This window comes from Camellia sinensis, chromosome 1 (genome assembly GCF_055761805.1).
Source record: "Camellia sinensis isolate YWXY chromosome 1, ASM5576180v1, whole genome shotgun sequence".
Lineage (NCBI taxonomy): Eukaryota > Viridiplantae > Streptophyta > Magnoliopsida > Ericales > Theaceae > Camellia > Camellia sinensis.
Window position 1 is genome coordinate 245,144,002 of NC_138961.1, and position 14,634 is coordinate 245,158,635.

The 14,634-nt window shown below is 29.4% G+C and overlaps 1 protein-coding gene across 1 annotated transcript; it reads right to left on the minus strand.

The window, feature by feature from the left end:
* Positions 1-734: 734 nt before the first annotated feature.
* On the minus strand, positions 735-7,137 carry MYB21 (myb domain protein 21). The gene is made up of 3 exons (XM_028222629.2): positions 5,449-7,137; positions 5,239-5,368; positions 735-1,206 (listed from the first exon to the last, which is right to left on the minus strand). Exons 1-3 carry the CDS (start codon positions 5,582-5,584, stop codon positions 792-794), a joined length of 681 nt encoding a protein of 226 aa, XP_028078430.2. The 5' UTR covers positions 5,585-7,137; the 3' UTR covers positions 735-791.
* Positions 7,138-14,634: the final 7,497 nt, after the last annotated feature.

The window sequence follows — 14,634 nt, forward strand, 5'->3', positions numbered from 1 at the left end:
AATAAATTGAATTTTAATCTTCTACATCATTATAAATTTTTACGACAATGCTACGTAACTCAAATTTTGTGGCTCAAAAGTGGCTCAAATGGCCAAAACGACGTCGTTTTGAGTACAGAACAACATAAAAATGGCCAAAACGACGTCGTTTTGGCCATTTGAGCCACTTTTGAACCACAAAATTTGAGTTACGAGACATTTTCCAAATTTTTAAACTTTGCTTAATCATTTTTGAATTTAAAATAACAATTGTTGTGAACCCAAAAGTAAAATCAATATATATATATATATATATATTTTCTATTTAAAACATCACCAAACAAAATTTAATTTTTAACCTTCCAAATACTGATGTCTCCACTAATTAAAATAGAATTAACATTCAAAAAAATGTGTCGTGTAGTTCCTATAAAAATTAAATATGCACCATCCATTGATATTTCTAAACAAAAATTGTAGATATATACTATAAAAAAAAAAAATAGTAATACTGAGAGTAAAATACAAATTCACATATTTTTTTTTTACTTTTACACCATATCACTCTCTCTTTGCAGCCGACTAAAAATTTCAAACATGATAGAATTGCACATACACGGGCTGCTAATATATATATATATATATATATATAAATAAGCAGATTATAGGTTTCTCGATTCTATTACAGCCCATATAGCTTTAAATATGAAAGTAACTTATATATATATATATATATATATATATGAAATATACTGAATTTTCAAATATAGACAGACCTGAAATATCGAACCAAAAGTAGAATATCGAATTCATTAATCGCCATTAACTAGATGCATCGACCAAAGATCCTCCATGCTCCAAATGTTATCGGTGGATTCAGTCGGAAAAGTTGCGGGAAAAGTCTCCAGATTTCCTGGGTACGATAATACCGGTGAGTAGCTTTCGACTGCTTGATGATGAAGAAGAAGATGATGATCTGTCGAACCAAACATTTGACTTGTGCTTGCATGATCGTTTTCTGGGTACGATAGTGATGATGAGTAGGTTTCAAGTGGATGATGATGATGATGATCTGCAGAACCAGAGATTTGATCATTGTTGTCGGAGCATTGTGCTCCGGCACTGAATGTTTCGGCTTGTTTAATATGTTTTTGGATTCTAGTCCTCCAGTAATTCTTTATTTCGTTGTCCGTCCTTCCTGGTAGATGCTTTGCAATTTTTGACCACCTTCACATCATTAAATAATGAATGTATAATAAGTAAATAAATGAATGAATCAGTTTTCTTACATCAATAAAGCTACTCATTCACTTTGCTCTTTCATCAATAAAATTTTTTTTTACCGATCAAAAAAATAAATAAAAATAAAGCTACTCACTCAAGAAATTTATACATAATTAAAAAATGTAATTAAAATTCAATTAATGTTTTGTGAATCCAACTATTTTTAAATAAAATTTTGAGTATGTAATACAATCATTCTACATACATACAAAAAATATAAATAAAAAAGAGAAATTATATAAATATAAATATATAAAACGATGTGGCAGAATTTTTTATATATAATTTTAAACAAATTCTCCAATACTTCTTAATATCAAAGCTACCACAAATGAAAATTAGGATTTTAATAAAAAGAAATGATAGAAGAGGCACGTGGTTGTGGGAGACCAAAAAAATTATTTTCTAGATTTGAACTATATTATTTCAGTAATATGTAACAAATGACTATTTTATCTTTTATTTTTTAAATAGATAATTATTTTTTTTAAAAAAACTTAAACAAAATAATCATGTGTAGCTCTATTATTATTAATTGGGTGGCCATTTTTCAATTTAGACACGAGGCAAATGAAGAATAGTGCATTGTAGAAAGGGAAAAGGAACATTAGGTTAGGTGTAGCACATTCCAAGTGGATGAGTAATGCAAACTATGGCCCACCATCTCTCTCTCTACACATATATGTATATATATATATACACACATAAAATCCTCATGTTCAATGGTTGAAATTGAAAACCCACATGTTCCATGCTTCAAAATTCAAAATTGAATGTTTCACTTTTCATGCACGTTGGTTCAATATTTAAGGGAAACTCAGAATTAAGAAGTAGAGACTTGTTAAAAGGTCAATCCAACAAAAAATCATATATCTTTCTTTCCCGAAGTCATTCAAAGGCTATAAGCAGATTAGAAGCATTTCGAGCTCCTACTTGAAAGAGGCCTCTCAACACTCTCAAACAATGTCTCTACACCCACGCTACACTATCCATGGTTTGATTATCGTTGCTAGCAACTCATCATGCAACACATCTATTGTTCAAAAAATCGAAAATGAGGTACCTTTGTGGCATGATCTTAACGAAATCCTTTTTTGTATTTTTTCAAATTTTGATGTTGTCGGGATCATCTTTGTCCCGTGCCCTGCCTTTCTTGACACAAGGGTAAGATGGGCACAAATCAAAGAGTGGAATTGAGGATCTTTTCACATGAATGCTCCTATTTGTAATCATCAGATCTTATTAGATTTTGGATTTATTTTTCAAAAACTTTAAATTTTTTGTAGCGGTGGACGAAAATGAGGGGCAGCAACTGCCTTCTCATGTTTGTATATCAGTTGGTTTCTTAGTTCCATTTTAGTTTAGTCTATCCTTTAGCTTGCTCTTCTTTCTTGCTCTCTCTTGTTGGTTCCTCACCAGCTGGCGCTTGGTGCTTTTTTAGCACCAAGCTCCTCTTTATTGATGTAATATTGCACTCTGTATGTTTCATCAATAAAGATTTCATTTTTGCCGATAAAAAAAAAAAAGAATTATAATTTTACCAATAGTCATATTTATAATTTGTCCTCTCTCAAATTTCGCATATACTTCTAATATATTTATAGCTCATTTTTCTTTTTATTCTCTTCAATAAAGTTCTCGCAATTTACCTCATTAAGCATTCATTTTTGTTATTAAAAAAAAAAAATTTGTTTTATTTTTTTGGGCTAAGCTATTGACTGTGTCTTTAATTCTAATTTTGTTTTTAAGCTATTTTGCCCCATCCTCAGTCGATTTTCTAGCTACCCAACTAGCTATTTGTTCCAAGAACATTCGAGTTAATGAAACTACTTTCATATTTCCAATCCATGATGGTTCCTCGTACAGAAGAGCACAATACGGTCTAATCCTTGAGAAGAAAGGAAGGACCATGGAATTGGAATTTTTGTTAATAAAATTCAATAAAACCCAACTCTTTCAATTTTTGTGTGTGAAAGAGCCTCCAATTTACAGGTGGTCCCTCGCCTTGAAGAGCCAAAACAATCGGGCAGCTGTCAACTTCAATCAAACCCATCTCTTTCTATTTCAATTGATGGAGGAGAGTTTTGGCATGTGATCAACTGAAGTGGGCTGACCTTAAAATGGAAAACTTTGAGTTATTGGATATCTAAGGTCTTGTTAGGTAATGCTTTTTTATTTTATTTTTAAAATTTTAAAACGAAAATTTATTTAATATTTTGTTTTATTTTTATTTTTATTTTTAAAAAAGTGAAATTGATTTTAAAATTTTAAAATTTTTTGAAAAAAAAAAAGAGAAAATACTTACATTTCTTTACAATACAAGTTTTTACCACCTTCGACTATCACTTACTGTTGCCACCAACAACCAAGAAACTTTGGCCAATTGGCTGCTAGCCAGCTAATTGTCAAAGCCCTACAGCCACCTTCTGGTCGATTGGCGGCAACCTCCACAAACTCCAACCACCTCTAACAACTAGGCAATCACCATTTATAATCTCCACCCTCTAACAACCCCATGACACGATGGCCACCACCTTCGATTGCCACTCCAATCATTGACTGCTGCATTCATCTATTCTCACCATCAACCATTACTTCTGACAACTCAACAGACATGTTTATATATATATATAAATATAATATTTTTTTTTACACCAAACAAGTTTTTTATTTTAAAAAAAAGTAAATATTTATTTCTTGTATTTTCATAAATAAAAAAAAAATTCATAACATTATCAAACAATATCTAAGAGAATATTTTTGAGTGGTGTCTTTTTTTCTTTCGATTGGTTCACACATATTTATATTAATATTTTACTTAACAACATAAAACCACATTTTTTAATAATTAATTTAGTATAAATATGAAAACTATAAGTGTTACCCAATCCGTACACAATATTATTAGGAAAACTCTTTGTGTTGCCAACTAGTTTGGCGGCCCCGACTTCACAATATACTAGATTCTATATAATCCCTTCCAAGACATTTTTGCACTCTATTAATTACTAATTTTTTTAAATAAAAGAATCTAAATAAAACCTTCTTCTTCTTTTTTTTAACATTTTGTAAATATTATAAAATTTAAAATAAAAATGATTTTTATTATCAGATGGAATTAACCTCCTCTTTCTTTCTTTCTTTTTCCCTCCTATATAAAATGCACACATCAAACATTATGTGTACTTATATTATACATCATTTTAAAAAATAAAAAATGACCCCTATTTTTAGAAATAACAAAATTAGAGATGTATTGAAAACATAATAACAAATTTTATACTATGAAGCTGGGATTTTTGTGCATCTTATGACCAGATTCTACATCTCGCCGTCATCTTTGTGATTATAGTATTGGATGATTTTCGATTTTGAAGTGTTTGATCAAGAACAGAAGGTCAAAGTTTTTTTATTCAATTTTCTCAAATGAATTCCACTTAAAATTTTCCCCAAGATTTAATGAAATAAAAATTCATATTGCTCTTGAATGAGAGTCGAAAAAGAAGAGCATGCGCCTCAATTTGAAGCATGTAAGTTGTATTTCAATATGTATGGAGGCTTGACTCATAAGATCCAATGATAAATATATAGATTGAGAGAAAAAAACTACATCTCGTAAATGGATTGTTGATAGAAATAGATTATAATTAGATTATAATTCTAACTTTGCAATTTCTATCTCTTTCTCTTTCTCCATCCATATCCAGGTAAACTTTAAGGGTGTAGAGTTAACTGCTTTTGAATCTTGAATTTGAAAAACAATTTATAGAGTAAAAGAAAAGGTCAAGAACAAAGTAAAAACATTTATTCATTTTTTTTTCTTTCTTTCTTCTTTTCCCATTATAAATATCTTTAAAAATTAAATATCCAAACTCAAACACAGTGTAATAGATATCCCAAAATATCATGAATTCATTTTTTTATTTTTGAGAGAGAAATTCATATTTTCAACTATATATTCAAGCATGCACTAACCTGTTTCCCCACTTAGCATGAAGTTCCATGATCAAGAGCTGTTCTTCTGGTGTTATATTTCCTCTCCTAACATCGGGTCGGAGGTAATTGAGCCACCGGAGCCGGCAGCTTTTCCCTGTACGTTTCAGTCCTAACAAAACAGTTTTGAAAACTAGGGTTAGGGTTTCCATCACACACAAAGAGAGAGAGGGAGAGAAAGAGAGAAATTACCAGCAGATCGAGCAAGAGAGTTCCAAACACCTTCACCGTGATTGGCGATGTAGTTGATGAGGATCAAGTCTTCTTCCATAGTCCATGGCCCTTTTCTCACTTCGGCATCCTGGGAGTTACCTGATTTTTTATCCATTTTTGGACGTAGAAAGAGAGAGAGAAGGTAGGTATGGAGGTTTTGAAGAAAGATAATGGAGTTGGCAAAGAGATTTATAGAGCCAAGTCTATGATAATTTTAACCAGTACACTGAGCTTTTTAATTGATACTATAATAACAGAATTCTTAACCTAACTCTTGTATAAACTACTATGTAAATAGCTACGTTTCCTCTTAATCGGATGTAAATAGTCCCATGCATGCATGCATGTTGGCAAATTGCATGCATGGTTATGATCATAAGTCATCATAACTATTACATGTACGGTAGGCGTAGAACCACGGACTGGCCTATTCCAATCAAGGCGAGTTTAAGCTGAGCTTGCACCGATAGTAAAAGAATATGTGTCATCTCAAACTTAGTTCGGCCTGACATCAGGCGTAATCTAGTCATTCACTATTAAATTCTTAGACTAGTCACTTAATCTAATAAATATGAATTATTAATTTTTTTTTTGTCTTGAATGAAAATCAAATTATTTAGCCACATTAATTTATTATTTGAATTTAAAACATTAACATAATTCAATGATAAAATAAATATAATTTTTAACAAATATTTTAATTTAAGCCCTAGCCAGAAGTATATATATTTTGTCTTTTATATTTAAACTACTTATTTTATAACTAAAATAATATAAAATTATAAATAATAATTTATAGATAGGGTTGGGTTAGAATTCTTTATTCTAACCTCAATCCAAATATTAAATGAGTATAAATCTCAACCCAATCCAATTTTATAAGCAAAATAATTTTTGCAAAATAATTTTTTCAAAATCCTAAAAATATCAAGTTAGACTGGGCAGGTTGAACGGGCGATCAATTCGATGGTCATCCAAATATTAAATGAGTATAAATCTCAACCCAATCCAATTTTATAAGCAAAATAATTTTTTCAAAATCCTAAAAATATCAAGTTAGACTGGGCAGGTTGGACAGGTGATCAATTCGATGGCCCCCTTACATGTACATGCATGACTATATTTTTTATTGGTTTCTTTTTAAGTTGTAATATGAAAACTTAGAAATGGATGCATTTTCAAGGCAGCTAACCCAAACTTGTTTGAGTTGTGTGAGTTGATCAAGACTAGGATTGCTCTATGGTTGAATCCACACCTGAAGGAGTTTCATTTTACAACCAATGATTTCATTTGTAATTTAAATCAGATCAAGTTGTGCTTTGGAGGAGCTTTGAGGTATTGAGTTGGGTGGAGCTTTGCTGGTTTAAGTCAGGGAAGCTTTGTTTTGCTATGGATCAATGCTGATGTCCTATGTCAGATGATCTATTTAGTGTATTGTTTGGCACCACCAGTTGGCTCTGTTGATTGTATAGCTTTTTTGCCTTTTCTTCTGCTATGGGTACTCCTAATTGGTTTTTCACCAGTCATGGGTCAAATGCTAGTATATGATTGTACTTCCTTTGCGGTGCCAACCTAATTGAGATTGTTAAGGTTAACTATGATACTTTTGCATTTCCCTCTTTGTTGATGTAATTGTTACATGTATTGTGCCTCTTTTCGTCAATAAAGTTTTTGTTTTTGCCAATAAAAAAAAAAAACAGTTGTAATATGCATTACATGCATATACATGTAACTTGTCAAATGCATATATACATGTAACATGTTGCATGCATTTTTTCCCCCTAAAAATAAAATAAATGAAAGGAAAATATATAATGTATGTGCGTGGCTATATAAAAAATCCATGAAAATGAGAAATAATATTGATGACAAGCAAGCAGGATCATGATTTTCTGTAATGATTTTTTTTGTGATAATTCAACAATTTTAATTTAAAATTAAAGCGTCCTTATCCACAGAAACAACCTTATTGAGCCGTACATACTCTCATTGGACAAATCATTTGATTAAGCTAAATATCCATAAAATTGTTTCAGAAATTTTTTTTAAAAAATATATTAGATGATTGAGATTCATAGACCTTATTATATAAGAATTAGATCTAATTCATATCATTTTTCTGATTAAATTTGTGGTAAAACTTTCGCTACGATTAAGAGGTATAAAGGTGATCGAAAATGTCTTTTATTAACTACGAAGTGTCTGTGGCACAACTCCTTATAGTACTAGTCGTGTGGCATGTCGGCCTCTATCTTTAGAAAATCTTAAATAGATAATAGACGAATCATAGGCATTCTAGTTCAAAACATACTTTGTTTGTATGTTCCTTACCTTAATTATAATTTTAATGGTTAAAAATTCCATAACCTCAAAGTACTATATGATATTGTTCACATCGTACTATAAAAATAACTAATAAATTTTCAATTCAAAGGGTGTATTTGGGAGAAACTTTAAACTTTAATTGAAAATTTATTTCTCGTTAATTTCATGAATGAAAATGATTTTTTTATCACTGGAGTATTTCATTAATTTTTTTTTTCTTTTCTTTTTGTGAGAGACACCATGCCTATTGAATATATATATATATATATATATAATGCTGATTAAAAAAAATGTTGAGCTCAATACACGAGACTGCAACTTACAACAAGGTTTGAGAAAAATAATAGGAATGCCTATTGAGTCATCATGATAATCGTGAATTTTAATTGCCCAAAAAAAAGAGCATATTTTTAAAAACGATAATGTTAAGTATTTGAAACTTATAGAATTGTTCATAATTTAAAATATGTGGATCAAATATGCTAAATTTAAATTTACACTATATATTCAAATTTTTTGTATTTTTACTAAAAAATAATTCTAGGTATCATAAAAATTTAATCAGAATTTTATTACAAAAGTGAGTATAGATTTAAAGTTAATGTATTGTGAGTTATATACAAAATTACTCTTTGTCCACTTGTACGCTCGGGAGTAAAATTATTATTATTTTTTAAATTGAATATGTAGCACAATAATATTCTAAATACGTAAGATTTATGATCTAACATTCTTTTTTCTAAATTTGCCATGTTTTCATTGTAGATAATTATTTTTCTTCTTGAAATTTGTGTTTTTTCCATGAACTTTCCCAAAAGCTTTTCAAGTCATTCTTGAAAATTCTTGGCAAGATTCATTGTCGCTTCTCCAAAGCAAACAATTATTGTACAGAAAATAATATTATATAAATAAAAGTTTTATATAATTTATAATTTTAAAACTATCATGATACATTATTATGTGCAAAAATTCTTTTTATGAATCATTTTATTTGTATAAAGCAAAATCAGAGTGGTAAACAAATTAAAAATAGATTTTTTGACTAATATCTAAACATTTTCTTCTAATTTTTCTAATCCAATAAAAAAATTACCAACTCATTTTTTTGGTACTTTTATGTATTGTACCACAGCAGTGATACATCCCTTAAAAATGAAATTAAACAGAGCTCTATACACTTGGTAATGAAAAAAAATACAAAACAAACAAGACACAAATATTACTATCACTGTTGGGCTCACTCTCATTAAAGCTCATTAGAGTTCTTTTATTAGAGCTCCTAATCATTTTTCATTGTACCATGAGCTGCGTGTACTTTTTTTTTTTTTAAAGGAAACTCTTTGGAGTTTGGTTTGGGTTTTCTAAAAACACTTTTCAAAAAATTTTATTTTCTTATTTTTCGTATTTTTTTTATTTTTACTGATTTTTTTAATATCCTAAGTAATTTTTTTAATTTTTAGACACATCTAACATAAATACACTTAAAAAGTATAATTTTCGTGAAAAAAATCTTTAAAAAGTTCACTAAATACCAAAAATATGAAAATTTAATATATTTTTCGTATTTTTGTATATTTATTAATTTTTTGAAATATTTTTTCACAACATTTAAAAAAATTTTAAAAAAATATTTAAAATTTTAAAAATATTCACTAAAAATAAAAAAATACGAAAAACAAAATATTTAATTTTTAAAAAATTAAATTTAAAAAATTAAAACCAAACACGGTGGTTATTTCAGCAGGTCGTGATCACAGATAACTGGTCACCATGAACTTTGTGTACTTGAAATTGAAGCAGCAAATGTTGACATTGACCCAATAGATCCGCGTAGATTGGAATTGAATTGTGATCCTGAAAGAAAAGGGGTCTCCGGGTAAAAGGGGAAGAAAAAACAATTTAGGTATTTAACCTTAAATAGTATTATTTATTTATATATATTTTTTTGTTGAATTTCTGAGTGGACTTGTGATTAGTGTCTCAAAAATCTTAATAGTAAAACCAGATATTTTGTAGATATTCAATGGTATAATGTTCTTAATGCATATATGATTGCATATGTGAGTTTGACTTGTTCACAGTTCATTGAACAGATTAAATTAGTGTAATCAGAGCCTGTAAATTGATTATAATTCTTATTTTGATAATTTACTATGTTCATTTTACATGTTTTTGCGAGTAAATTATTTATTAAAAAAACAGAACAAATCACATCTAAACAAGTGATTTCATCATGAGTCTTGTTAAGTGTTTGTTAAAAATCAAATAATATTTAAAAAAAAAATAGAATTCAAATACCCATCTTGCAAATTTTCATACACTTTTTACTTATTTTAATATAATTTTTACATATTTTAATATATTTTGCATCATTTTTGTTTTCAAATAAATAAACAGTCTATTTTTAAAATCATACTGGTCATTCATTTTTTAAAACAAATATGATGAAAATTACTTGATTACAATTATCAAATCAATTTATTTATTTATTTATTTTATTTTATTTTTTTACACAAAAAATATAAGATGAATATATTAAATTATTGAAGTTAGTCATTATTTTGTAGTAAGAAACTGGGGTCCACAAAAGAAAGATTAGAATCTGATTTGCAAGATGCTTTTTGATATAGACAAGTGATTAATGAAAGATAAAGTTAAATTAGGTTTAAACAATTGTGATCCACAAAAGGGGTTGAGATAAGGAACAAGAAAGAGGACATAACAACACTTATGTATGAGATCAAGATCTGTGGTTTAGACTTAAAAAACATTAAACAAAATCTCATATTAGAGAGGGAGTTGCTCAAGTGACTAATTCCTAACTTGGGTCCAATTAAACATTGTATCAACCACTCATTATTAGGTGTAAAGCTGTCATCTTTAATATCCCAAATCCCCTCCATTACTGTTCAAACTGGGACACTCACATGCAAAATTTACATTTCAGCAACACACCACTAGCAAAATCAACTTTGTAGCTCTCAATTGATTGTAACTACATGCAATCTCCATCTACTTTACTCTTTCTTTCTTTTTTTTTTTTTTCTTTTTTTGAACTTGTAAAAAAATAGGTGCTTCTTAGAAGTATCATTGCAACCCACTACGGGGATAAACGGAGAATGCACCAACTCCAAGCATAAGAGATAGAGTCATGAGCGAAATAAAACATGGTCAGTTTCACCAAATAAATGGGATGCTAGTTGTGTCCCAAAAATCGAGTCCTACTCACCTATGTGGAAGGCCAACGTCTTTCCACGCCACTACCACCCTTGGTGGTAATCTACTTGTACTTGATTCTTTGTTATTTATTCTCGAAATCGATTCTTAAGCTTCGTTTGGGATGTGAGTTAACTTTTTGACTATTTTAGCCTGAGACTAAAAAGTCTCGTTTGGGATTAACTTTTTTGATTTTTGTGAGAAAAAAATAAAATAATTATGATTTAGATGTAACATTTTGTCTTATTAACTTGTTACTTTATTTTGTCTTTTTGTGACTATTTTAACCTTTTAGTCCCAAAAATCTGAATGTCAAACATGGGCTAGACTTTGTTTGATTATATTACAAGAGCCAATTTGTTGGTTGAAATAATTCATTTCGTCGAAAAAATCTAAGTTCATTTGGTAAATTTATTTTTATCAAAAGGTTACTCACTTTAAAAATTTTAAAAATTAAAAATGTTTCAAATTAACTACCTTTTCAACATAAATTTATTTTTAACTGATAAATTAACTTTTTAACTAATTCTAAAATTCTAAACGAAAACCTTAATTAGATTGTGCAATTTGCACAACCAAATCATCTTTGTTGGGAATAATTCAAGGTTGATTGGTGGAACTATGTTCGGTAAATTGACTAATTGAGAAGTGTTGGAAATTTATAATTTTGATTCTTAAATTTATTTATAATGATATGAGAAACAAGGTAGACTCCACATAATTGAGTTTGTGAAAAATTAAATATTAACATTTAACATGTCACATCAATAAAAATCAAATTGTAAAATTTTTTAACTGAATCTTAAACATTTTTTTGGACTAATTATCACCCTATCCTTAACCCTAACAAGATTAGCTAAGATGGGCTATTTGCTATGGTACCAATGCTACAAATATATATATATATATATATATATATATATATTTTAAAAGACACACGCCAATCATAAAGTAAAAGGGTAAATTGTGCATTGACATCTTGACATTGCTCTTGCTATTTTGCTGCCTAAATTATTTGATTTTTTTATTTTTTGTTGAATTATTAATAATTATGATGGTTGTGTAACGAAAAATGTCACATTCAATAGAAAAAACTTTGATTAGACTAAAATTCGACTCATGTCCAAGTATTCCCTCTATTTCAAAATATTAATTTTTTTTAGAGAATTCATTTTATATATATATATATATATATATAATACAATTATTACATTTAAAAATATTAACTTTTCAAAACTACGCTTTGGTAGTATAATTATTACACTTCAAAAATATTAATTTAATGAATTTAAAAGGACAAAATAAGAAATTCAAATTATTTTAATTCTTAATTTTTAAAAAGTGATTAATATTGTGAAACAATAAAAAATGAAATAAGGGACTAATGTCCACTTCTCTCCCCCCATTTCTCATGCTATTCCCTCTCCCTCTACTGCCCGTCAACACGATTACAAAGCCACCTCCTCCACTCCTTTCTTGACCCTCTTCCACCCCACCCCTTCATGGCCTTGCCTTTCTCACAACCTCTCAACCACCCATTTTTCATTTTACTCTACACTCACCAAGAAATCTTATCTTATTCTCTCTCCATTCCCACCACCACCCCCTCTCACCTCTTAACCATTACCACCCCCTCGCTTCTACCACACCCTTGCCGCCACCCCTTAAAACTAACACCTCCACCTTCAAAGCCCTCGTCACAACCTCTACGACCACAGAGAAAGAGAGAACTCATATCCAAAATAAAAACAAGTATATAAGTATAAATGCTTTCTGACATTCTCTTTCATCAATGTATTAGGATATAATTTAGAACCTAAATTTTAGGTGAAGTCATTCAATACTTTTAAGACAATAGTAACTTTGAGGGCATTGTCTCAATAGTATTAGAAGTCACAAAATTTATAATTTTTGAGACAAAGTTCAAGAAGTAAATGATAATTTTTCAAAATTTCAGGATTAAGGAAAATTGTGAAGGGATGAGATGATTAATGAGCACGAGTATTGAAAGGAACTGCATGAGATTTGAGAGGTACACTCACATCATCTTGTTTTAAGACTGTTTTATGGCATGTCATTGTTGCCTAGCAACACTTGGCATTTTTCTCAAGTCACAGTCATTAATATTTTGTTGTTATTCTTTTCCAATTGTTGAGTTCCTTTTGGATGAAATTTGTTTGTTTTCTTTCTCAAAATAGACTATAATACATTGAAACTAATAAAGGTTAAAGCAGTGATAATTGACGTTTAGTAGCTGGCACATTTGATTGTCCTTCATGTCACTTAATTATTAAATATATATATTATACAAACTAATAGAGTTTATAATTATTTTTATTCATAGATGTAATATATAATAATAAAATTTAAAACATAACCCATTAAGATAATACGATTGAAATAGATCATCTAACTATAAAAAATAAAAAATTATAAAATTTATTAATTTGTATATTATGCACAAGTGATAAATCAGAATGACCTCTAATTGTACTTGCTAGCATTACGTATTGCAACTTGCAACCTTTTGGAATTAAAGCTCAAATAGTAACCACAAATCATTATGTGGCTAACAAATGGTTTAGGTAAGCCTTATTTGGGATCATGAAAACTCAAGAGACAACCACTAACCAAGAATCATAATGAAATTTGTTCAAAGTAGTGAAGTATATGTATGTTACTCAAAAAATCGAATTTAAGATGTCCGAATTTATAGTTTATATCACTACAAACTTCTCTATACGTGTGGGGTTTCTTTTTTCAAACCACATACCATACGGGACAGATTAAGTTGCAACTGATTTTATAGCAACAGTGAGTGCCCCAAAACTGAGGGATGCACAAGAAATTCATCTGTTGCACAAGGTTGTTACTGTGAATGACACTCGCACTTTCATGTCAAATTGGTCTGCTATACAAGAATAGGGCTATTGTATGACTGACATTCCATCACATTCAGGATGCGACTGGAATAACTTTGGGATAATGTTTGATTCAGTTAAATGAAACAGAAAAGAAATTTCTTAATCTTGCTTTGAAATAATCATTATCTTATAATGGTAAATGACACTTCCATTTACAATAACAAAAAGCAATTAAATGAACTAATCGTGAGAATTTGATGAAAATCTTATCATTTTAGCAATTGATGTGCAGTGGTGATATCAGGAACCGTGCTTGATATTAAGCTCCACGTCTTGTTCAAATCCCCCTTAAACAATAAGCACAAGATAGTTACTATCAATCATAGAGAGGTAATTCTCCACATAATGCATAAATGTGAGAAAACATTCACAACATTGTGAACATTTTGGGCCACATTCCCGTTCTGTAAAATTCTTCCTGCGCACCTAGCATAACTGAAAAGAAAATGTTGCAAGATCTAATCATCAGGCAAGAGAATCTACACTCAGCCCACTTTCTTTGTCTGTAAGTTCTGTATGAAGATCTGTGTAACACGTAGACTTGTCATTTTCATACAATTCCTTCTCAGAGCATCCAAATTATTATCAAATTGCTCTAGTAATCCATCGTTGAGGAACCTGCTGAGGATAGTCATTTTCATACAATTCCTTCTCAGAGCATCCAAATTATTATCAAATTGCCCTTGTAATCCATCGTTGA

Coding starts and splice junctions, on each gene's coding strand:
- MYB21 (XM_028222629.2), bottom strand. CDS start 5,584: ATGGATAAAAAATCAGGTAACTCCCAGGATGCCGAAGTGAGAAAAGGG. Junction 5,369..5,448: donor CTCTCTTGCTCGATCTGCTG/GTAATTTCTCTC, acceptor CTGTTTTGTTAG/GACTGAAACGTACAGGGAAA. Junction 1,207..5,238: donor CATGCTAAGTGGGGAAACAG/GTTAGTGCATGC, acceptor AATGATGTGAAG/GTGGTCAAAAATTGCAAAGC.